Below are 27,165 nucleotides of genomic sequence, written 5' to 3'. Positions count from 1 at the left end.
CTCTGCTAGTTCCTATTTTGACAGGGTAGGCACACATGCTCTTGTTCATCGCTAGCAAAAATGCACAGCTAATGGTGCTGCCTATGTTGAAAGAATGGTATTTTGTAGTGAAGAATTTGCTCTATCAAGTAGCGTTACTGTGCTCTGTTGCTGTTTCCTTGGCAATAAATAGGAGGCACTGTTCAGAGCAGGCTATGTACATACACAAGTTGAAAAATATTCCCATGCAGTTACTAGTTACAGCACTCATCAGTTAAAACACAACGTTCACAGAAAGTTAGAGCTTTGGACTAAGAAAAAGAGTCCAGGTCTAAAAATGCCTGATTTACCCCTAAACAAAGAACAAAAGCACAAAAAAGAGAGGAACACTTTATTCTGAAGAGGAACATACAAGAAACTTCCAAACAGAAACTGCTAAACTAAGACTTAACTTAGAATACCTTTTCAAGCAAAATGCCACTTCTCATCTTGTGTATTTTTATATACTTACCTTTAATTTGAGTATATCTGGAAGACAGAGTTCTGCTATTTTAGTAACAAATGCTTACTTGCCCCTTTTCTGTGCTTCACCAAATACATTGCACACATTACAGAGAACACATTTGCCCAGGTATTTAAGTCCCTTGGAACCCCATTCTTCAAACTTTTACAGATTTAAAATATAACAAGTGATATAGAATATCCAGAAGTTATTCCATTTTTTCTTTTCCCTCTTAATCTTAGGTTTACAAAAAATAAAACCTGTAATGTCCTTCTAAGCAAGCAATTCAATTCTCTATTATTTCCACATTTAGTGGAAATCACTCCTTTAGTGATATATGATACTTTAGTGGTATAATCACTCCTTAAGTTCTTTTGGCCTACTTAACTTATAACCTAATCTGCTAATGCATGGTGAAACAAGCTGAAAAATATCATGTTTTTTTCCCCTATTCCTTCACTATTCTTTTCCACTGTCTTCACAGACCTATTTTTTCCCCAAACTTTTGTCAAGTTTCCTGCTTTGTATTTCCAATTAACTCTTCCCTTCCCACCACTGCAAAGTCATACTTTTTTTAAAACTTAAATTCTCAGATTGTAATCCATAGTTCAATGCAAACTATGATTTACTGCTAACTAGGAAATGCAGTGCTCTTTCACATTAGTGCTAACAACATGAATTCACCACATAAAGAGTGGTTCTAGGAGGAGAAAAAGTCCATCCACGTGCCCTAGAATTTCTACCAACAGTGGATTTAGACATGACTAAGGCTAACTCTAGGAAGCCAGAACAGAAAGTTCCACTGGGATCATTTATTCAGTTAAAGTCGCTGACAGAGGAAATATTTTCAAAGGGCATGAAAACAACACTTACTACAAGAGACTGGAATTCCACATGTTACTGCCATGGAGCAAGTGACAGTCCAGAATCATATTCTGTCAAAGGGAACTAGTGCTGATCTACCCAACAGTGCTTACATAAAGAAGTACACTACATACCTGGTGCTTTAAACTCTTCTGTGTACACTAGCTTCCATTTGCTTATCTTCATGTATTTCAGTGTTTCATCAGAGCACTGAATTTTACTCTAATTGTACTCTCTCAAACAGTCCTTTAAAGAACTAAACCAAATACCTCACTAACATCTTCATCTTGCACTTTTCTATCCCTCATCCTTTCTGATTTAGATTATAAATATGTCCTATCTAATCCCAACAACATTTAACAATTCTTATTTATGGGAATCCATCCCATACAGCATAAATTGCCTTCATACATTCAAAGTCCATTAATAGAAGACTCAGTGCTACTCCCTACCTACTCCCTATCAGTTTAATGTTTTTCTCCTATTTTAGGATCCTTCATCAGTATAGATGACTATCTATTTACGTTTTCCGTTTTCTTCTATTCTATCTTGCTTGCCTGAACAGTTCTTTCTGTCTAAAGCAATGCTTGCTTTTCCCTCAAGGAAGACCCACCTGTATTAAGACCATCAGGAAAAAAACTAGAAGAACGCAAAAGAGTCAATCTATAAATGAACAAAGACTATGCTATTTAATTGAGACTACCAAGAATTATTATTTTTTAAATTTGATCCAAAAATACCGTCATCTATTCAGGGTCATTACACAATTTTACGCTTTTAACTGTGTTATACAAGCTCACAGTCTGTTTGTCAGGTGTCCTAATTCTGTTTCTTTCCAGCTCCTTGGGCCCCTCATTGAGAATGGCCTTGGCTCTGAACTACACTGCTTAGCAGTTATAAACACCATTGTGTTATCAACATTGTTTTTTCTCCTAGAACCAAAACACAGCATTATGCCAGAGTCTATGAAGGAAACAACTTTTGTGCCAGCTGAAATTAAGACACTAAGCTATCCAACCAAATGTTAAAGTTCTTTAATGGCAATAGAAGTATTCCTTTTCAAAACAGGGGAAGAGAGATAGTCCATACCATGACATCACACAGAAGCTGCTTTGAAGGGTCTTTGAAGTTCACCTCTCTCTCAAGTTGCTTGGGGGAAATGGCTTAACATCAGCCTGTGGGAGGTGAACAACTGCTTTTGCATCACTTGCTACATACATATCTTTATTTGTCATAATTATCCTTTCCTCTATCTCGGTAAATAGTTTTTTTCCTCAATCCACAAGTTCTACTTGGTTGTTTCCTCCCCACATCCCACTGTGGAGTGGGGGCAGAAGTCAGTGAAGAACTGTGTGGTGCTGAGCCACCTCTCAGGCTAAACCACAATACTTAACTAAGTATATTAGGTACTCTTAGATGTTTCAAGTCTCAAGCCATACCCCTAGATACAGAATTACGTACTGAAGTGTATTTCTTTATTTCTGTTGCTACAAAAAGCCCAAATAATTTCTTGGTACATCAAGATCTGAATATTCATGCATTGCATTATAAAATACATCATTTGTGATTTTGTATCTTTTTTTTGGAAAGGTCTGTCAAGCCAGACATAACTCCTGTTTTCACAATGAGAAAGGAGTTCCTGTCTCAGGTATGTTTTTTAAGTTTCAGTTCCTAGCAATATATTCAAGTAAAAATAAGTCATTTTTTCCTTTGTTCCATTTAATATCGCTTTGATTTGGACTTTTCTCTCCACCACTCTTTCATGGCCAACCATAATTCTTCAATTCTTAAAGGAATCATAGGAATATGTACACATTGGTATCCACAAACTTCAGTATAGAAAAAATGACTTCCAATAATAATTTTCCCATATAGATAAAATGTAATTCAAAGACCTTTTATTGCCACACAAAGAGGATAACTTCAGCTTATTCAGTTACATCTGAAACACTTCATGTGACCCAAAACACTACTGCGCTTGATTTGAACAATAACCATAGAGATAGTTTACAAAGCTGCACATTATATCAATTAGCTTAAATTGAAACAATGCTCAGCTACTGGAGTGTGCTGAAGACACCATTTCAATTCACTATCCTTCTATATTTGCACTTTTGTGTGGTCTATGATTTCTGCTTAGATTTCATGTGTTCTATTGCTGTCATCAATGCAGCAACACTTAATCCACCATTCCTTTCAGCATTACTGGAAGCTTTCACCTGAACATATTTTATGTGGAGGCTCACCAGCACATTTCTCACATCTGTCCAGATACTGCAGATCAGACAGCACTTGGAACAATGGCACGGTTAGCACAGACACTTTGTCAAACAAGACAAGACACAGTAACAGGCTAACTTGTTTTTTTCCCCCTCTTGACAGCTATTCAACTACTGGCTTCTTAAAACAATACAACCAAATCACTTCTTGACTACAGGTAGTATTTTGACATGTCTGTTAGATTAAGCAGAAGCACTTGCCTCAAGCATAACAGACAGTACATGATTATGAGTAGTATCATTAACAGCTAGGAAGACAGCCTCCAGCTTCAGGTTTTTTTCCAGCTTTACCAAATTTCAGAAAAGAGAAACAAGTATGCTAACAATGTTATGTCAACATCTCTTGCTTTTAAAATCAACATCTGGCTTCAAAGAAAACTGGATCTCTCCCCACTATCCCAAACCAACTTATAAACATACCCAGTTTGAGGAAAATGAGTACTTTCTTTTATATGTAAAATGTATTTCAATAAAACATTTTGTTCTTTGAACAAAAATTAGTCAACTGAAGTTTTTCTTAGTTCTGAAATATTCACCAACAGAATCCTCAGTTAGCATCACCACAGAGAATTCAAAGACAACAGAAAATTCATGAAAAGATTATAAACTAAACTCTGAGTATCCCTGTAGAGGATAAAGAACTGCATTTCTTTGTTGTCACTTCACTGTTTGGCAGCACTACAGATGTGCTGTTAACTCAAAATAGTTACCTTTGATATAGGTACACAAGATATATGTGTATACCTTTGATTAAGTACACAAGATAATCTTTCACCATAATTCAAGTATAGGACTGTATTAACACAGGTATGATCCATCAGTATTGCCTTCACTAAGGTAATGTCAGAAGAGTTACATCATTGTAAGCACAAGAAGGTACTCAACCTGAAGAGCAAAAAGCATTGTTTTTGTTACCTTATGTTTTACACCATCATTAAGACCAAACGATGAAAACTCACTGTGTTTCTTGCCAATTAAACTTTCTGGACTTTCAGATCAATATAATCACTTTTGTACTAGCAATGGTAGATTTCAGATTCCCACTTCACTCAGCAACAACACTAGCAACTGTTACTCTGGTTTTTATCTATAATGCACAACATTCCTTTTATTCATTACTTGCAATAGAGGAAAGCTTTTATTGGCAATTCATATTTGGAAGGTTTAGTATCTAGCAATCACTTGTAGATCTTCTTCAACAGAATTTCCAGTGCTATTAAGAACATCAATGTCTGAGACTTCCATTTCAGCCTACAGCCAGAACAGCCAGATGTTTTAAAAAACACAGACCAATGTCATTTGTATAGCATCACTAAAAATTCAAGTACTTGTCACAGAGTTAATGTAGAATCTTTTGTTGCTGATTTAATATTCAAGTAAAAAAGGAAGCAGATAGATAATTGCAGACACTTCAGTGATTTCGTGATTCTCATTGAGAATCAAAAAAGCATATTCTGAGTTAATGACAAAGCCACAATACCAAAATATTCCAACCACTCAAACCATAGTAGCTTACAAAAAGGCAATTGTTACCAGCAAAAAAGGATCATAGTGCTCAAGTCTTTTGAGAAGTCCAATATATCTCTCTGCTCCTTGTACAACAGATTTTTTTTTTTAATCAAGCTATGTATATTACCTTAATCGCCACAGAATCTCAAGTGTAACTTCTACTTCAGGATTAACAAAGTCTATCAAACAGTACTAGAGATGCAAAAAGGATCTATCCACCAGCTCCCAAATCTTTGAAGACTACATTAACACCAAGAACATAAACATTCAGATATCATATCTGTTGAGAAACCTTTCAGTTATGAACAACCAGTCTCTGTACATTATCAGCAAGGCAAATTCAAAGTAACTCAGCAAAGTTAACGCTTTCTATCTCTACGTATGATCCCTTACTCACCTGAATCATAGTTTCTTTCTGTGGTAGAGAGAATGCTCTCTCCTCATGTGAAGATGGTTTGTGAGTGGGCGGAAGATCAATCCTGTATTAAAAAAAGATCAAGGTATGACAGGATGACAAGCCACATTTGTAAAGTCTGCTGAATGGTCAGAAAAAGCTTGTAACCAAAGTCTTGCACATAATTGGTTATGAGCTTTCTCAGCAAAAGGTTAATAACTTAAATGCCTAGGACTTCATGTAAACATTCTTTAACTACAAAAATCTAATGGAGACAGACATCAAACACTTATTTCTAGTCACTTTAGAAGTTTCTCATCTATAGGGTAACACCTGACTTTTCTTCCAAGATCGAGATTCAAGCACATTATTCTAGTCATCAATAAGCATTAAAAGATGAGGAATAATCATTTCCCATTCAAGTGTTAACTGTCTACAGTATATGTGGAAAAAACCCAAGAACTTATTTACAGATATTCACCACCATCACTTTTTAATGCATGCTCCAAATCAGGTCTACATGGTAGCTACATGGACTAAATCCCTCCAGAATTTGTTTGCTTAGTTTTGCATGTCCTTATCACCTACCTGGACACTTTCCTGTGCTACTTACTGCAGGGAATCTGCTTTAGAAGAGGGTTTGGACTAGATGATATCAATGATATCACAGAATTCTGGGGGTTGAAATGGACCTCTGGAGATCAGGTGCTTAACACAAGAAACCATGTGCCTGTATCAGAAACTTAACAACTAATGCGCCAGGAAACACATTAAGTCAGTTGTTCCTGAGCATACATACCTATAGGCTTGCTTCATTTTACATGCACAGCAAGATAAATCTTAACAGACCTTTATTTCTACAGAGCAAACGTTTACTTTCATATCCGATCTATGGTTATGATAAACCAGTAGTCTTATGTCTGTGGCAAGTCAAGATGGATCTCCCTCTACCCTCTAGCTCAAACTCTAAGCAATTAGAAAAATATAAGAGAAAACAGAACTAAGATGAAGAATATGTAAACGAATATTTACTACCTTTAAAACAAATCCTCAGTTTCTTCATTAAAAAAAAAAGCAAATAATTTTTACATGTGATTACCCTGAATACAGTCCTAAAGTCATGATCACTTACAGACTCTAAAGAAGCTCAGTCATTTGAATTATAAATGGACTAAGTGTTTTCTACACACTGTGCTCAATTAAAAAAATTCAGTACGTACTTACACTTTGTCAAGATAGGATGGTCTTTTCTTCCTTGGGGTCAGCAGCACTGTCACAAAGATGGTAATGATAAAAAGAGCAAGGACTGCTCCAATCACAGCCCCTGCTACAGCAACAGAAGATGTCTGCTTAAATGGCATATCTGCAATGTGATAGCACAGATTACACTTTTATGAAGTTCACATACTTTCAATGCTCAAACAAGTTATTTCAGTGTTGCTCTGAGGAAGGTCTCTTTTCTCCACCACCAAACAGAAAGCCTCTTCCTGTACTAGCACTCTTGTGATCCTTGCTCCAGCCGCCCATTTCAAAAATTGGTGAAATTAAGCAATTTCTTAAGTCACAAATATCAATTCTAGCATTTCATTGACTACTTTTAAACAGTACTAGCTATGTGCTCCAATTTTAAATTTCAAGGCAAGATGAACATACACACTATTTACATGTACGAGGTATTAATTAAAAAAACTGGAAACACTATAACATTACCGGTGATCTCTTCAAACTAAGTCTACAGAAAGGAAAAAGTGAAACATGCAATCAAGAAAATAAATACTGTGAAGAACAGTGCAAACTCACTTATGCTTGGCTCACACTTAAAGCAACTGCTAGGGCTACCTACGTTTCTCTACTACCCTAAAGCTATGAGAAACAGCCATTTGTACTAGTAAACTTTATAAGGGGGACTGTGTGAAGAACAGCAACATTTTTTTTCTTTAAAAAAGCGTTTTTCATTCGACCAAAGCAGTACTACATCTTATGCTTAACAAACTGTCATATTGAATTAGCACACGTCAGCCATTAAACAGCACTTGTTTCGCTACTCCAAGAATTCACTAAGTTGTAAAAAGATTTCTAAAAGTAAGTGTGAACCTGCTAGCATGCTCTGCTTCAACGTTACATTCAACATTCCCAGCTTCCAGTAATTTATCCAAAAGTTGTGCAACAGGAATAATTCACACTGGCTTCATTAAAACCACTACATGTAAATTACTAGTGGCATACAGCAACAACTGTTCAGATCTGTATTGATACAGAATTAGAAAGATAGCAGCAAAAGCGTTTCAAGTTAACACAGGTCTGCAATTACATTTCTAACACAATGTACCCCATTTATTTCCCTTCAGAAATACTCGTATCCTTTCTCTGAACACTGAACAATCCTAGGAATTTAGCTTCCTAGCTGAGGGAACTCTAGGAGCCTTTTCACCTGCCTAAATATCCAAAAACAAAACAACTATATAAGCTGTTTTATCAATTACTCTTCAGCAGTTCAAATATCATTTTATACTGGACTAAAGCACCCCTTTACTCATCCCTGAGTTCAAAAGAAAAAAAGCATATGAAAGACCTGGCAACAATAATCCCCTGGAACCACTTACATTTTTAAGCAACAGGAAAAAACTGTATTAAAAAGAACTAAGAAGATGGTGTTTGTTGTTGTGTGCTTTTTTTTTTTTAATTTGTGAATTTATGACTTTATCCCTTAATTTTAACAAATACATTACAGAAAAAAATCAGTGTAATGTATCGCTTTAGGTGACAACTGTTTTTACCATCCAGCTTTCCTAACACAAGCCTTATTTGCCAGTCACATATCAGTATATATACAAGAATCATATATGAGAACCTCAATTCCCCTCTTCTCATTAAAAAAAATGGGCACATCAGACAGCAGAAAGCTCAACTGCTGCATTTTAAATGATTTAAATTTAGATTACACTCAGTGCCATCTTATTTAAGGAAGTGTTGTCAGAAGTTAATACATAGGACTAGGTTCAGTAAAAGCTTAGACACAGAATTCTGTTTCTGATGTGAGAAAAGTAGCCACCCATTTGCTTCCATCCAAGAAACACCGCAATATCCAAATAAGTGTCGAGTACACAAAAAGCAATGTGCAATTATTGCAGTGCTCACTTAATTTACTTTTCTGAACTGCTTTGGCCAGATAACAGATTTTCAGTGTAACAAGATGAACAATAACAAACCCAGACTACTTTGCCAAGATAACAAGTCAGAGAACACTTAAGATGTATAGCACCAGCTACATCGTTCTTTGATCACCACCAATAGGCGTAAGTAGATGGGAATGAAGTTACAAAACATAGTTAAAGAAGAACTACAGCAGCTGAGTAAAGAGGATGCTTTTTCTTGCTGTGGTTCTTTTTTGAATTCTATCCTACATAGCACATCTACAGTGCTTGAAGTGCAATTGTATGGAAAGCAACTATCCCTTATTCCTAAGGTTCACAGTCTTTAAATAATTTCTAACTCATTTTGAAAGGTTAGGGTCTCCAAGAGGAGATGCTAAAAAGCTGTTTTAACAGTCTAATTAGAATAGCTCCTAATGCCTATGGTTTTACGCTTTTAAGTATGTCTGTCAAACTTTTTAAACACTACCTATATTCGAGAATATAATAAAGTTTATTCACAACAGCCATTTATACTTACAATCTTTTTTTTTCTTTAAACAGACATAATATACAAAAACATTGCAACACTTGTATGCCCTATACCTATTATCAGCTTCAACACCAAAACACTTCAACTTCTTAACCAATGGAAATTAAATATATATGTTTTTCTTTAAAAAGCAAAAACACCAACAAAAAACTCCACAGAGAAAAGATAACCCATGTGCAGAAAATGTTTATGGTTGTACGGCTTTTAAGTAACACCATCTTTTAAAGATGACATATCGAGTACTGTTATTTGAAGAGAGGTATGGTCTCTTTATTCTAGGAATAATTTGCATCAGAACCCTCAGCTAGAAACAAACTGAGTTTGCTCTCTAGCTACTGACACAATATGATTTTCTAACGTTCTCGAGACTTTGGTTTATGCATCAGTATTCCATTAATCCAGATGTGAACTTGAGTTGTTTAGGGAAGGTTTTCCATTTGAATTTCAATTAAAACTGTTTTAATTTTTTTTTTTTGAAGACATGCAGTCATATGCAATCACAGTGTATTGTCTACAACACTCAAAACAGCTATTTTTGTAAAGCTCTAAATGCTTTAAAACTACCAGAGATCATGAGGATAGCAAAGTAATTCCAGCAAGAAACTCCACTCATGAAGTAGCTGCAAGCATGTGACACATTTCATTTCAGTGTTTTTTTTTTTTTTTTTTTTGCTTTTTCATGCTTCAAATCCTAATAGACTTCTCAGCTTCATTTTTTTCCATGTTAGACATTTTAAAATGGCATTTTCACACCATTCCTTCTCATTCTGATTCCATTTTTCTACAATTCAAGCACACTGTTAAAACACTAAATTGTTTGCAGCAAAAACAAATCCACTGCAGTACAAAGACTGCACATTTTTATCTCAATTGCTGTGTCTTACTAGATTCTGTAGTTGCATCATTGCGTTGCATGTTTTCACTACGTGAAGCAGCTGCACAAGTGTTCACTTCCCTAATAATAATCTGAAGTTCTAGGTACTCTCAACAAAGGAAACATTCTAACTTACACAGAAGCAGAGTAAAACCGTTGTTTTAGCTTCTGGTTGTATGAACTCCAGTGAACATTTTGACACCTCTTGCACACAATGTTTATTGGCATCCCAGAAAAATATTCAAGTTCGCTTCCACCTCCAGCTTAGAAATCCATTGGACCTTTCTTACTAACTGCATCCAGTTTAAATTTGAGATACCCATTTCAGAAAGGGTTCACTGTACTTGCAAAAGGAGACTGATGTTCAATAAAGGATTCCGGCATCCTGACAAGTACAGGCTTAACAAAATGCCATACTGTATGTATGTATGTGTGTATATATATATATATACACACACACATATACATATACATATATACACATACACACACACACAAGCTTAGGATTTATCAATCAATGACTATACAAAAATAATTTTCTTATTCAAACAAGCCTTTTAGTAGTTTACAGTTACTCCTCAAAACCTTGTTCATAGATAAGTTACTTTCAGTGCAATGACTTCTTTTAAGTACATCGTTACAAGAAGGCTCATTAAAATGCTAAGAGGTATTCATTTTTGTGCAGAAAAAAAATGAAAAATAAAGCTTTGATTCCACTGTAACTCATCGTAACTGGTAAATTATTTGTTATAGAAGCATTAAGATTACCACAGATGGCAGCTAGATTTGAGTAATTCACTTACTACATCTGCAAAATAAATGCCCTACAAAATTTTATTCAATCACTTCTGTAAACTTTTTTTTTTTTTTTTTAAAGTCAGAGACCCAAGACAGCCACTTCATATTCATTAACAAGTTTGACTGGTAACTTTAATTTAGATTTTCTTTTTTAACCTCTGACATAAACCAGTATTATAAGCATTCCGCTTTCAAATTCAAATCTTAGACAGTAGTACAACATAGGGGAAAAAAAGCAGCTCAAATACATTTCTCCCAAATTCAATATTTGCAGTTGTCAAGTCACAATATAAAAACCTTCCAAAAAAAATCAATTTCAAAAAGTTTATTCCTCCCCATATGTAAGTATAAACAATCTGAAAGTGATCAGCCAATGAAACGAACTGTGAATACAAGTTTTGTTTTCAGTGGCTACTACACATACCACTCCCTCCGGGATATTACCGAGCCATCTATGTGAGAAACAAAGTCTTCTTCATTGTCATCGTAACAAACCCCACCCATATACTTCATCCCCAGTGTTCCACTTTCATAGTAATCCATCGGTCTTTCATAACGTTCCTGGTACCTGTTAATATTGTCTATATTGTTCCACTCTGGTTTCTCAGGGTCTTCTAAATAATCTTTAGATATTAAGCTGTTCATTGGATGCTTTATTTCTTTTTTTATACTGTCAGGGTAAGAATCCACATCATCTGACTGAAGAACATCTATTTGAGACTCTTTTTGCATATCTGATGGTGGAATGTAGTTCTTAGCAAAGTAGTCACCACGGAACGTCCGTCTTCTCCTATAGCAGATAATTCCAACCAGAACACTGACCAGTATGAGGAAGAGAGCCCCACCCACAGCACTACCGATGACAGTACCCCAATTGTCTTCCTGCATTGCTGGCAAAGTTGATGATGGGAAATCTATTATTCTAGGTTCTGTTGCTAAACCTGTGATGCCATCAGTCGAAGGATGCCAGGGAACCGTGGGCAGTCGAGTGGTAGTAGTAGGAGGATCTAATGAAAAGAGCAAAGAAGTAGACAAGACACAGAAAAGGCACAGAATGTCAATGCAAGCTAAATCAGTTAAGGGTTTATAAGAAAGCAAAGTTGATGGGTATGTTCTAAAGAATAGTTTTTCATTCTCAAGTTCATGTTACTATCAAGTCTTACACTTTCTACAAGCTTTGAACCACTTCAGTATATTTTGGTTTGATCTGTGCTGCAGGATAGGAGGTTTCCTTCAAGTGTGCCAAGAAAAATTGTATTTAAATTGTATTTAAGTAGCTGTCTTGCACTCAAAGCAAGCTGCTTTTCTACTAGATGTTCATGGTTCAGAATTAACCTCCCTTGTGGAAGAATGCTGTTCATTATACAAAACCCACCTCCTACCTTTCCAGGAAGCAATTAGGAATATTCAATCAGATTGTTTATGCCACAGAATAAATTACTTCACAAACTCCCCCACCAGATATTGTTCAAGGTACTAAGTATTGTAAGAATGAAAAACTATGAGTTGTGTACTCAGCAGCACATGGACTACTGATTTCAAGCTATTCTCTCCAAAATTATCTGTTGCATTAATATCTTACTCAGCTTCACCTTAAGGTTAATGAAGGAAGCATAATTTAAAATTGCATGTATTAAACTCCATAACACTACGTTGAACAAGGAGCTTTCAGAATTTCAAGATTAGAACTAGGAGATTTGCAGTGCAAAATGTTCTCTCCCATTCCTCCTAGAAACCAATTTGACTCCTCAAAACAATTCCATATTCATACAAAAAAAAAATAAAACCGATAGATTTTTTGTCAGATTATGCAAGGAAACAAGAGCCTGCCAGAAACTGAGTGCTTCTCGAGCACTAAGCTTTTCCTTTGCTCTTTAAGTCTACTGAAGGAGATGTATGCAGCTGTATTGAAGACAAGGTTTCAAGTCTCACACTGTTGACACAAAGATGCTTTCTGAAACTATCCTAGCCAACTTTGAGGTGACACGCAGTATCAGTTTCTACTTCAGCAGTGAAGTAAATAAAAATAACTTTCTGCCTCGCCCAATGTAAGGTAGTTTAAAAAAAGTAAAGCAATTAATTCTAAACATATTATTATAGCTTAAGTATTTTAGAGAGAATATTACACTGACAGTCAGGTAGCCATGTTATTTAAACGCACATAAGCAAGATTCATCGAACTACTAAATATTACAGAGGCACCCTAAATTTACCACTGCAAAAAGTAAAACTGCTAGAACTGGAGATTTGTTAAGCATCCAGTTATCTGATGAAACATAAGCTTAAGAAGGCATGATTTAATTTTACTATTTAGAGATTGTGACAATTCTCTCACATTAGTCAGACTTGTTTTATTGGTCATCATCATTGCATATTGTATTTCAGACTGCATCTCATTTCAATTTAACATTTTAAGCTTGACATGTTACGTTTTATATAGATTTTCAAAGCAGATAATTATATTACCTGATTATGTATAAGTGGTGATTTGTTAGGGAGGCATACGTAAATGAAATTAATTTGACAGAAGACAGGAAATTGAACAAGGAAGATGCACTACCAAAATGAACAAGAGGAGTTCAGGTTGTGATTTTAGTTAAAATGGATTTAAAGTGAGTTTCATAATTTAACAAAGAAGTAGAGATTAAGTAATCCAAATTTACCAGGGTTCCCATGTCCTACAATTCCACAGATCAAGAAGTTAAATTCAAGCCTCTCCTTCTTGAAAAATGTACTTTAGATCAAGATGTTAGCTTAGCATACAATTTCAGACAGTACCAGCAATATTTACTTCCAGGATGTGTGTACACAGAAACTTACACTAACTTAATTCTTCACCCATTTCCCTCTGATAATGAGGTTTGAAGTCTTATACTGCACATTCACAAGTACATGCATCCTGGAAAGTTTAATTACCACATGTAATTGTTACTGTTGTTTCATGCTGTTATTCATATAGAAGATTTTTGTACTTCTGTTAGATTTTATTCACAAATTATCAAGTTGTTGAACTGCATTATCTACAAACCCTAGTTAGCATCTTGATCTCCAGATCACTACGGTTGTAGTAGCAATTCAGCATTTGTTTACATGCATTCCTGGAGTGCATAATCATCATAATCATTGCAACTTTTATTGTCCATCTGCGTCAGTATCTTCTACCTTAAGAGAATGACAGCTCTCCTTACTTGAAAGATTAATTTCAATCTAGAACATGCAGAGTTACCTTCTTATTTTACACAGAGCTTTCTGAAAACATACATATAATTTTTCCATACTTCCCATTCTAAGCATATTTCACAAATACAAAACAACATTAAAAACAAGAATACTGAAGTTCCTTACCTCCACTCCATAAAACTTCAATTGTATAACATATCTTAATTTAGAAAGCATGCTTCAGACAATTCCCCCCAGTGTATTTGATCACCACAACCTAGAAAAACTAGATGCTTAGATGCCAACTAGTTGTCTTCACTATGGTAATATTTCACCTCATCAGCAGCTGGTTTCTTTGCATTCTTTATGCTTTCCACAACACACTGTTTAACTCCACATTAATTATTTATACGGTAACTTTAAAACTATTTCCTACTGATATTTTTCTTAACCTCCTAACTTACGACAACATTTCACATTATATCTTTGTCTCTTACTGGGTTGGGGGCCCTTGTTCAAATCCTTAAGATGTACATGCTGAAGTAGTAAGGACAAGTGAAGAAGCACAGAAATATTATTCTGTTATATATACCTACTATCCTCATTAAAATAGAAACCATAACTGATTAAACCAGGAAAAGTCAAAAGCCTATATTCTACCACTGCTGAAAAAACTCACTCAATCCCTCAACTCCCCTCCATATGCATAGAACAGCATACTGTAATTTCTGCTTTAAGACTTCACTCATTTTCTACTATGAAAGGTGAGATGAACTCTTTATATCAAGCATAGCTCTAGTACCCTCTCAAAACCACAGTCCTGATACAGTACAGTTTGTTTCTTCTTCATTACTTGTCTCCAAATATTCCCTGAGAATGTTGGTAGCATCTTTCAGCAGTGGTTTTGCTTTATTTTGGTCACATAATTGTTATTCTTTCCTTAAATGAGATTCTTGATACAGTTTTCCCACCTCTTTAATACGTGTACCTTACCTTAGACAGACAAGTTTCTATAATTAAGTTCAGTAAAGATCTCTAACTACATGATTCACCTAACGTCCCAAACACTGTATCTGTCCTTCTCAATCTCCTTGCAGCATATCCCTGTTCAAATGCTCTGGATTTATCTTCAAAGTCATGTAAGGACATGTAAATAAAAAGATAGGCCATCCTTAGAATCAGACAGATCATTACCTTCAAAAAGTTAAGTACTGTTTTAGTACCAACCAGTATATCACTGTAAAAAACCAACTGCAGAGCACAATATTTTTCAATGGTAAATCATTTTGTATTTAACACAAGGGTTGCTCTGAAATTAATGACTCCTATTTTATTATATTAGTCCACAGCATCAGAGGAGGATGATGGTGGTAGAGCAGTAAAGGTTGAACCTTCCCATCAACATTCTGTTGCTTTGCAGCAGATGGCAGAAGAGAGGCTGCCTGACAAAATGGCATCTGATTAAGTATATATGAAGCAAAAGGGTATAATTGAATTCCTCCATGCAAACAAATGGCACCCACTGACACTGATGCTCGTTAAATGTTTATGAAGATCTAACAGTGGATGAGAGTACGGCCAGGCAGATGGTGGGTGGTACTCTCAGCAGTGGTGACAGTAACATGAAAGACAAGCCATGCTCTGGATGGCCACACAGCTGTCACCATGAAATGAAGAACATCTCAATCAGCTCATCTGTGCAAATTAGCTAATGGTGGTGACTATACTGAAAAATATGTTTTGCAGCTGAGAACTTGCTCTGTAAGTGTTATTGCGCTCTTTGTATTCACTGTAGCCTCCAATAAATAGGAAGCCAATACTTTTGGACTGCATTACATAACTGAGCATTATAGAAATAGTTCTAACTGCTAAAAAGTTTACCTCTCAACTCCCCTATTACAGCCAGGGAAGTAGCCTTTCTATAAAAGAAGGCACTCTGGATGTCTGAGACTATCTTTTCTTCATTGTTGTCTACCCAACCATTCCCTCTCTAAATTTAAGGTAGTAGGTAATGACCATAATCCTCTCCCCAGAGTTTTTCATAAACAGGTTCTACACTGGATTTTAAAATAAACATTTTCCTTTGGATTTTCGAATCTTTGCGATTCTATGATTCTAAAGTTTGTTCCTCTTTTCTACTTCAGCAGCGTGATAGATTGGAAGATTTGGAATTGTCATTTGCTTCCTGACCAATTTTAAATCAGAGTCAATCACTTATTTTCCAAGTTCAGCATACTTTGACAACATAATCTCAAGCTTGCAAGACGTATTCAGAAAGGAAGTTTAAAAATGCATTTAAGTTTGCACTTAGCATATCTTGAAACCTTTTACTATATCGCAGGAAAAGAACTTCCTAATCTCTTGCATTTTTTACTTTGTGTTTTTATAATTTAATAGAATAAAAAAAGTGTCTATTCACAGAGCTTCCCTCATAAAGATGTATGTATAAAGAACAAAAAACTAAAATAATGAACAAAGTCTGTTTTCTCAATTCTTACAAAACCCACCCTACAATAAAGGGGCTCTGTATTTACAAACCACATCTTCCTAGAACTGCTAGGTAAAGCAGGCTTTACTTTTAACAATCTCAAAGGAGATTTGAAGGAGATGACGAAGGAAGCAAGTATAAGCTTATCTGAACATAAATCTCAGTCATTTCTTAAATGCAAAGGAATTAGGCCACAACAATGTAAGCAAGGGAACAAATTGCTAGGAAAATAAGAATCCTGTTTTACACGAAGTACTGGAAGTCAGTATGTTTTACCAGATTAGGTGGTTGACACATTAAGCTGTAAACTAGTTTTGGAAGTCTTGTTGTTGTAGTGCTAGATCAGGAACTTTAACAATACTTGATCACCTCCAAATCCCATAAGCAGCATGACTTCTTCTGTATAGTTGTTCAGCAAAGGAAAGTATCTTCACATCACCAAACAAAATATTAGGAAGTTAAGATATCTGTACCAGTAAATTAAAGAAACCCCCCTGGCTTCAAATACCATTTTAATATTGCTCAATTCATCAAGACAGATCATTTACTGTAGCTACAATGTAATGAATCTATAATTTAATCCTTGTCAGGTACTCTTATAGTCTCCTGAATTCAAAGCTAAAGGTCAAAGTAAAACAATGCCTCTAAAAAATTTTGGAATACTAATGCACATTAAGGCAAAAAATATTTTTGCTCAGGTTACATTCCAAACCTATGACACATCAATAGCTATCTACTTTCTAAAGCTTTACAATTACCAGTACCATGACTGCTCAGAAACATTAACTCCACAAATCACCTTTGACAGGTTCATTATTAAAGTTTGAAAGATAATATGATAACATAGCTTCGTCCACTAGCTTCCGAGCTTCAATTAACATTCTTACCAGGTCTTATATAGCAGAAAATGATTAAGATGGAGAAACAATCATTTAAATGATGCTTGCATGGTGAGAGAAGGACATTCACAGGTGTCACTCATCATGACTAGATGGTACCTGATCAGTTAAGTACAGAATTAAGAGTAAAAAGGGAGTGAACAGCTTACTTCTACTATTTCAGTCTCATTTTATGCTTATCAGATTGACCACTCCACAAAGTAGTCAGAATGGTTATTATATAATAACTGACATTTCATACAATCTACTCACCTTACATAACTTCAAGCACATTTTAGTTGTTTAATAATCCAGCTAACACACAAAAGCTACTCTTATAGTCATGGTTAAATGAGATTGATATTAATTTCTGAAAGCAATACAGTTTTTGTACTTGATGAATGCCTCACTGCTTCTTTAATCAACTATGCCATAAGTTGATACACATTGCTTTTAATTATTTTGTTGTTCTAAGTAGTTTAGAAGAGATTACAAATATGCTAGATACTTAGTTAATGCATATGACTTATCTGAACACTATTTGCACTCGTGTAGCACCAGATTCTCATTTGCCTGAGAAGTCACCCACATTTTCTTGTATGTTCATGATGTTGTATGCCCCAAGATTGTAATGATTATGCTTTTAAGAAGCGAGATTTAATTCACATCAACTAAAATGTTTCTTATTACTGGTTCACATAACCTGTAGAACTATAGTCTTGAATGACCTCTAGATAGGAAGTCCCAAAATTGAACCTTACGAAAAAATTTAAGACTTGCACTGTAGTTGTTGCAAAAAACAAGAAGTACTAAGTAAAACTGAGACAGAGACACATAAAAAACATTAACGCAGCTTAACTATCTTCGCTGTAAATTAGTTCTAATTATGTTTATCATGAGCTATAAGAAACCTTAAACTACAGCTCAACTGGCATGCATTTCTACTTCACTTTTTGGAAAACTTAGTCTGAGAATTCATACTTGCCCTTCTAGTATGTTAGTAAACTATCATTCAAATTATATTTGCAGCCTTATATTTTTTGCGTGACAGTCATGGGAAAAATTTCTACTGACAGCATACAGCATTCACAGAATTGACAACTGCAACAGTTACAAAATTGGGTCAAGTTCTCCCTTCTTTAACATTAATACAGGGCTCATGACAGAGTACTGGAATGCTACATTCCAGGAGCATATTTCATCAAATCAAATGACATTCTGCTAATTTTCATGATTTAATCCTTACAATAGAACAATATCTTCAGACTGTTGCATAGCTATGAATAAAGTTTCATGTAATATTCAATGTTCTGTTTTTAAGTAATTCCATTGTCTGCAAGTACTTAGATATTTCCAGTTAACTAGCTCATTAAATAGTTATTTAGAACAGCTCTCCACAAAGGCCCTCCGTGGAGCAAAGACTGACATGCAGCATGATTACATCAGTATGATTAACTGAATCACTGTCCCTTCTAAAAATGCTGCTATCTAACCAAAATGAATTTACAGACATGACTTTAGGCATCCTCTATCTTCAGTTTTTATCTGAAGCTTTCAATCTCATCTCAACCTTTTGAACGTTCATGTTTAGTTTTATGTTGTTAGGAAATCATTTATGTTTCCTTTCATGTAGCTTGTAACCTGTCAGAATACATTTTAATGCTCCTTCATATTGTGAAATAACTACTGTTGGGAACTTACTGAAAAGCAACAACACACAGAAGTGAAATACTAGTTTTTCCTGTCTTATTTCCTTAAGTGATAGCTAATAATTAGCCAGATCAATAAGTGCTAATATATTAATTTAAACAATCCATTGTTGAGTTTGGGAGAGCTTTTTCACACTTGCGCAATGCTACTCAAGTATACCTTGTTAAGTCATGGTGCTCTCTCAGAGAAAGTGTCACAGTATTTTGTTATATAGATACAAGTATTTTTCCCAACAGAACAAGTGTAAAAAGAAGAACCAGTTTCCTATATTATGCCACTCAGATGAGCAAGTTCTGCATGAAATACTTATCTTTATGATTACTATTATCTTCACACTGAGAAAAGCAGACAGTTAAGAGCAATGCACATGCACTGAATATAACCTCAACTTCCCTAATACAGAGCATCTTTTACTTCTCTGAAGACAGCTGTTCCCAATTAACATCTGTTTCAATTCATTATGGACCGGGTATTGTTTATTGTAGTCAAAGCCTTACTAAAACACAAGGTAAATTTGGAAAAACCAAGTTAATCTACCAAGAAGTTAATCTCAGAAGCACTACGGCAACACACTCAACCACAAGAATTGCCACTCTTTGTTGCCATTATGAAGAGCCAGTTTAATCCCAAGTTTCACTGTAGCTCTGAACTCCATATTTACCTTAGAATGAAAAAACTCGAAGAGCCACTTGATGCCTGAAATTCACTATTTCAACTACTGATAGAAGTTAGACTATATTGTTGTTGCTAAAAAATAAGACTTACCTAGTATGTAGATGGTCTTCTGATCACTTCTCTGACCAAGGGAATTAGTCACCTTACAGATATAAGTCCCAGTGTAGTTGTAAGTCAATGGGCTGTTGAACTGCAGAGTATTGTTGACAGACAGCAGTCCTTCAGGCCACTGTCCATCCAGCCTAAAACAAAAACAGTTGGCTATACTTCAGCTGTAAGTCTTCAAGACCAAAGTCATAAAGTAATTAGGTTAAAATAAATCTAGTACTAGGCTAGTAAGGCACTAGCAAGATACCTACAAATTAATACAACTAAGGAAGCCATCTCAAAACAAACAATGGAGGAACAAACTAAATCAAGCTGTAGAAGTTAACAGTCAAACTAGGATGAATTTACACTGCTGTCAAGATAGTATATCTGTCTTTTTCAGCTATTTCAGCTATCATACTAAAGAATATTTCTGGCAGTGCAAGCTTAATTTACAGGATAAAAATCACTAACATTTCCCAGCAGGAGCTGAAACAGTTTCTTCTCTCTCAACCTGCCTTCCCTTATCCTTAATATCTGTCTCTTCTACATTACAGCATCTTAATTCAATGTGATGCTTAGTGATCCATTTCAGGAATCAACTGGATAAAAAGCATTCAAAAAAAAAAAAAATCAACCAACTTCTCCAAAACTACTATTTTCCCAAAGCATCCTAAACATAATTTCAATAACTGTGAGAGAACAACGAAAGGGAAAAGACACAGAAATTGAACTATGTTAGCATAGCTGTCAAGTGCCTATTGAAACATGCCTAATCTAATGCCTAAATCAATCCTGTTGCATCTCAACTTTTAATGGTTAAATGAAAGCAAGGTAAGTAGAACTAACTCCATAATCAAGTATGACCACCAGGCCTGCATACCATACAAGCATTTAGCAAATAAGATTTGATAAATAGCATCAAAACAAAAGCCACCTCAACACCACACTACGTTTGCTATAAACCTGTGAAGTCTTCCTTTTTTCTGAAGACTATTGCCTAGAATTTATTCACCTGTATGAAGCTGATACGAATGATTAGCAATATATTTTAAATTATTCATTTTGAAGAATATTATAAAATAGTCAATTTGTTACAAATGTAAACAGTAGAATAGAGCTTTCAATATACACAGCATTTTGAAATATTCCTTACAACCTTAAGAAGCAAAGATGACATTGCACTTGCAGCAATTAAAGGATTCTATGATACCACACCAAAAAAAGTTATGATTTGAAAAACACTACGAAGCACACACTTTCAATACATCTAGTTTGTCTCCTTAAACAACTCAAGTTTTCCTTACACATATTTACTTTCTTAAAAGTTCAACATTCATTAGTATTACAGCTAGTTGGGTCAATTTCATATTTACTAAAGCAAAAAAGCATGCTCCTTTTACTCCAGTAAATTATGTCTTTCATGTATAGGTTGGTTCACTGTTTACCCTACTGATTTAATAGTGACTTCTAAAGCTTAAAGTGTTAAAAGCTATACACATTTTTTCTGTAAATAATTGTATTGCCTAGTTCTTAAATTTAAATCAAAGTAGTGAGTACCTGGCTCATCTGAAGAAAAAGGCAGTAGTGCTTTCAAAATCCTGGCATACTACTTTAAATAGGTTTTTTTTGTGCTGAAATCTCTCATCGTACTAAATTTACATTAAGCATATAGATAAAACATTTAAGTGTAATCACACCATTCTGCAATACTGACTCTATACGTCAATGCCTATGTTTAGGATCAAGTCTGTTACACGTGACTGTAATGCTTCATTTTCCTATTAAACCACCATTCAGTTATTCTCAAGTTATCGTTTCCATTTTTCGACCCTTTAATGATTATCATTTTTATATGCTATTTTTTAACTGCCACTGGGAATGCAAGGAAATGGATTACAACTGAAGAACAGTAAATATTCCAATGATTTTACCAACAGAAGCACTTAATCACTGCTGCATATGAATTCATATTGTCCTCAAAGAAGTTATTTCTTTGATTTCTACAAGCACCAAATGAATTTCAAGTAGCTTTATTTTATTTATCCACCTCCATCCAGTGCCAATTTTGATCTGTGTTTACTTCTATCATCTTCTTCTGTTTCTTGCCCGATATACAACCATGACTGCAAAAGCTACACAGTAAATTTCAGAGTAGGGTCACCCAATCCACTTACTCATTAAATTAAGCTATTATTTCAGAACAGTCATCTACATTAAGTTTTATTTAATTAAACTAGAGATATACATTCAAAGCTTAGCTTCCATTAAGCTGAATACTGCATTTATCAGTCTTGACAATTACTTAAACACTCTTGAAAAACATGACAAGTTCCACAATCCAGTAAGAAGTAGTTGCCTTCTCAACTATAGTTTACAAATTTTAAAATGCAGGTATTGATAAGTCTTTCCACATGTCTAGAATCTACTTCATGTAATATTAAAATGGAGCTAATCAAATAGTCGATTCCCTACTAGATGTATCAAACTGCCCAATGTAACACAACACACAGGCTATGCTAATTTAGCTACCAAAGATTTTATTGTAATGGTAACAATAAATTGTCTAGGCTTGTGAACTTCAAAAATATATATCCATCCATATTCACAGAATCACAGAATGACCAGGGTTGGAATGGACCTCAAGGATCATGAATCTCCAACCCCCCTGCCACATGCAGGGCCACCAATCTCCCCATTCCATACTAGACCAGGCTGCCCAGGGCCCCATCCAACCTGGCCTTGGGCATCTCTAGAGACAGGGCATCCACAAACTTTCAGGCAGCCTGTTCCAGCACTTCACCACTCACAGTGAAGAACTTCCCCCTGACATCCAACCCAGATCTTCCTCCTTCAACTTAAAACCATTTCCCCTTGTCCTGCCATTATCTACCCTTTCCAAGAGTTGACTCCCCTCCTGTTTAGGTACTGAAAGGCTGCAATGAGGTCACCTCGCAGCCTTCTCTTATCCAGGCTGAACAAGCCCAGCTCCTTCAGCCTGTCCTCATAGGGGAGGTGCTCCAGCCTTCTGATCATCTTTGTGGCCCTCCTCTGGACCCTCTCCAACACACAAATCCTCTACCCTATTTTTAGAAGACTGGTTAACACCATTACATCCTACCCAATACAAGTCACATAGTCTGTTTAGTTTACAATACCACTTCAGATTATACCACCATAATCATGTCACAAGTCCTTCTTTTGTAAATATTTACCTGGTCCACATGAATTCCATAGGTAATGGATTTGCGTCAGCATTACATCTGAGCTGAACATTTTCTCTTCCAATGAACCAGTTTCCATCATATCCAGTTACTGAAACTTCTGGGGCATCTGCCAAAAAATAGTTTACCTATCAGTAACCACAGTATTTTCTTTCAACACAGAGTAATGATCAACTTGATGCAAAAAGCAAAGGGTTTTCATTTTTGCTGTTTTAGTTTTGATTTTTAAGAGCCACAATCGCCAGAAAAAAAATATAGTCCTAAACCATAAGCACAATACGTAACAGTAAATTAGAAAAGGTATAATACAGTTGTTTTAACTGGTGCAGCTGTTCCATTGTTGTTTTTTTAAAAAAAAAACAAAACAAAAAAAAACACAAAAAACAGCACTTAAGCAAAGTGGAAGAAATTCTGAAGGAAAGAATCAATTTTGCCTCAGTAATTCAAAGCTACTTCTCACTAGTAAGATCACTAGCAAATGATCAGAAGCAGTGTTTTGAAAAGCAACATAATTAGGCAATCAAGAAGTTCACACCTGCCAGTTGAAAAGGTTAACCATTATCCATTGCCATTGTAACGTTCAACTATGTTTTGCAACTAAAAAAGCAAGAGGACCACTTCAAACAAGTGAGAGAGACCTTAAGGAATTGTTAAAAAAACAGTAAAGAAAAGAACCATCGTTAGGAGTTTGTAACAGCTCCTACAGCAAAGGCATAGCAATATTTCCAAAAGCTGCAAGTGGAAGGGAAGAAAAGACTACAACACACAGAGTCTCTGATTTTCGTTTGCTTTTAAGCTGCTTAATATGCAATTGCATTACAGGTTGTGAATTACGTGTTAGCAGTAATTTTCAGATATTAAGGTCTATTTGCTTCTCTTAAATACAGAACTTCAATCTCATTCACTGTCAAGGCAATGAGTTCTTGCTTTTGCTTTTTTGGTCTCACTTAAATCTGAGACATTTCAACACTGATAATAAAACAGTGATTAGAACTGATCTGTATGTCCAAATGAGCAATTGCTCGTTTCTGTTAAGAAAGAGAAGACATTTGTGCATACAAGACAATAAATAAACGTTCATCCTTTACAAGTTCAAAGCCTTTACCCACCAAGCGTTAAACTACCTATGCAAGGAAGTTGTCAAGTCTCAAGTCCCGAATAGTAACATTACTTCCAGAAAGAGGGGAATGAGGTGCAGCAGCAAAGGCTGCCTCAGTTCAAAGCAGTATCCTTACACGAACTGAACAAAGCTTTGCCAAATAGAACAAATGCATAAGAGACTTTAGTCACACACCGATGTAACTAAGTTCATGTTTTCCAGTCATTAGATTTCTTCCCACTGAACTGTCAGCCTTCAGCTGTATGCTGTTTTGAAGTCCTTTGGTCACAAGAATATCAAAGAAAGAATTAAAAACAGCTTATTTTGCTGTTTAACAAAATTGCTTAACAAAAGAAAAAAAAAAAACAAAAAACAGATCACACACTTAAGGCTTGTTTTCTTCAGCAGTTTTAATCTAAGCAGAATTGTAAACCAACTTGCTTCATATTCGTATCTTCCAAAGATGATTTAAAACAAATTTGTTAAACAAACCCGATACCTGAACAATTTAAAGTTGAGTAACAAGTACTGGTACTGAATATATTAAAATCTTGCTTTCTTACGCAAATTAAAAAAAAAAATTTACGTAAAATTTTAAAAACTTACTGAATGTCCTCCTCCCTTAAGTCATACTTTAAGCTCATCATTACAACTATAAACCTTTGATTTCTTTAATACTGCTGAAATTGTAGGACACTGTGAGCTGTTTATAGACCAAACCTCATCCGTAATTTTTTCATTATTGACTATCACTATGAATATTAAGTTCACCCATGAGCCAGTATCTCAAACAAACATAATGCTATTTTAGCTTTGTTACTAGACTTTTTTTTTTTTTCTTTTTAATTACAACAGGAAGCCCTAGACTTCTATTCCTGGCTGATCCCTTATCACATGCTTTTTTTAAGCATTTTTATTTTCTCTTTTTCTGAAGAATTACATGTTCAACATGTCCCTATCAAACCTAAACACAGATAAAGACAGTAGTTATAGTAAATTCATCAAGTAGCAACAATTACTTAAAAATACTTACACTGTATGTCCAACACATGAGAGAATCTTATCTCCTTTTCCAAAGCTGGGTGCCTCACAATACAAGTTATTCGTCTTCCTCTTGCAAATCGTGTAGGGACAATATTATACTGACTTATGACTGTCACTGTTTCATTTGGAAACAAAGTAGAGCTGGATTCCATTTCACCAAGACCTCCTTCCCAGTCAATCTCTGCAGCAGGTTTTCCAGTAGCTGCTGTACAAATGGCTGCTATTGTTTGATTTGCACCATCAATCAGAGGGTTTGGTCCTTTTGTTAAGCTGACAATAGGTTCAACTACCGGGGAGAAAAAAGGTAAATTTAAGCCAGAAAGAGTTCAGAACTTTCACCTAACTCTCTTACATAGCAACAACGATCTAACTCATTTTACAGAGCTCACACTGATCAGGCAATATATAAATAAGATTAAATCATTACCAAAGATAAGAACTCTGCAGTGCTTTGGCCCACCAATATTGCATTTGCTCATGACTTGAAGTTTAATTATGCTCATTCCTTACATTTAATGCTCTGACAGAACTCCAGAGTTAGGCTCAAAGCACAAAACTACAGCGCTTCAACTCTAATGTCTGACAACAAATAGATTTTTTTTTTTAAATGTATTAGATTGAAAATACACTCCTATATTAAAGAAAGCCTGAATTTTACTGCAAAGTACAGTACTGTATTTAAAGTATTAATCCACACTGACAGTTTTGATTATTTCAGCACTACTTAATTCAGTGTTCTAATACCAGAAATTAAGACTTTAAGTTTCTTACAGTTCTTAAGTGCAACAACAAATTCCAGGCTAAAAGTAAGAACAATCAAGAATTGCCTTTTTAAAGATTTAAAATGTAGACATATACACAGTACAAACTTTGCATTAAATTATTCATATATATAATTTACAGAATTTTTATATATCAAATTGCAAATGTACATACAGATGTTTTCACCTATAGACATTAAAAACTTGACCTCAATATTTGCCCAAGACTCAAGAAGCTCAACCAAAAGAATCTGACATCCTTGTAAATCCACTGCTCTGCCACAAGTTTAGGGACTTAGAGAACAAACTCGTTTCTAAAAAAGAAGCTATGTTACTGATCTACAGGTCTGCCACAGGCTGTAAAGCCTTTAAATACTCCTTCCTGTTTCACTAGTATAATCTTGTTAAGCTGGAATAGACACCAGTTACAACTTAAGTCCACAGACCATCTTCTGTTTCTGATATGAACTAAGATTTTGTTTTAGGATGGTTCATTTCCCTTTCTAATACTGGGACATCTGGGCTTCTCAGTAGTACAGTACCCGATTACAAAATCTTTGTGCATTGACTCAGTTAAGATGAGCTCTCCAAAGTAAAGTCATCACTACGCTTCAAAATCCATCTCAGTGGATTAGTCCTCAATTACAAGAGCAATGGCAATTCTTTCCACTTGCATACTTTTCAATATCCCATAAGAAGAGGTTTAGTTCACAGCACTTGTTCCTAAAAACCTGAAGCTAGCACCCATTAAAATGTAATAAAGCACACTTCACACAAACTGGCAAGATATTCTCAAGATAACAATACCTTGAAAGACATAACAGAAACAACTTATTTTTGTGTGAGGGGATTCTAGAATCAGTTTGACTGATTGCTGGTCAGTTTATACTACTTCTCTGTCACGGAAGAAGTATGATTATTCGTCCAGTTACACTTAAATGAAAGATCACAACTAAACGGATAACCTTATAAAAAACATCTGTTCTCTCTTCTATGCTCAGGATATAACAAGTGTTTGAAGAATAAACCTCAAACTGAAGGCTGGCTGTTGTTTCGGGAAGAACATCAAGACTGAATTGCTTTCCGCATCACTTGTCTGACTGCTTTTCCTGCTGTGCTATGTAAATGACCCTACTGTAAATAAACCAACAGCACAA

At 35.2% G+C, this 27,165-nt stretch overlaps 1 protein-coding gene across 2 annotated transcripts in view; it reads right to left on the bottom strand.

Annotated features, from left to right (window-relative positions):
• NECTIN3 (nectin cell adhesion molecule 3) overlaps positions 1–27,165 on the bottom strand; it is a 62,597-nt gene that overhangs the window by 6,831 nt on the left and 28,601 nt on the right. The window contains exons 3-7 of one of the 2 annotated variants that reach the window (XM_085239566.1): positions 25,237–25,533; positions 23,096–23,213; positions 19,884–20,035; positions 6,752–6,890; positions 5,531–5,612 (exon numbers count right to left, since the gene is read on the bottom strand). In XM_085239566.1, coding sequence (XP_085095692.1) covers positions 5,531–5,612; positions 6,752–6,890; positions 19,884–20,035; positions 23,096–23,213; positions 25,237–25,533 — 788 coding nt within the window. Of the gene's footprint in view, positions 1–5,530; positions 5,613–6,751; positions 6,891–10,989; positions 11,891–19,883; positions 20,036–23,095; positions 23,214–25,236; positions 25,534–27,165 lie in introns of those variants that run through there. The other variant, XM_085239557.1, reaches the window with a different exon arrangement.

The sequence above is a fragment of the Meleagris gallopavo genome, chromosome 1, assembly GCF_905368555.1.
Source record: "Meleagris gallopavo chromosome 1, MGAL_WU_HG_1.1, whole genome shotgun sequence".
Classification (NCBI taxonomy): Eukaryota; Metazoa; Chordata; class Aves; order Galliformes; family Phasianidae; genus Meleagris; species Meleagris gallopavo.
The sequence above is the reverse complement of the archived record's forward strand: the minus strand, read 5'-3'. Positions and strand labels throughout refer to the sequence as shown.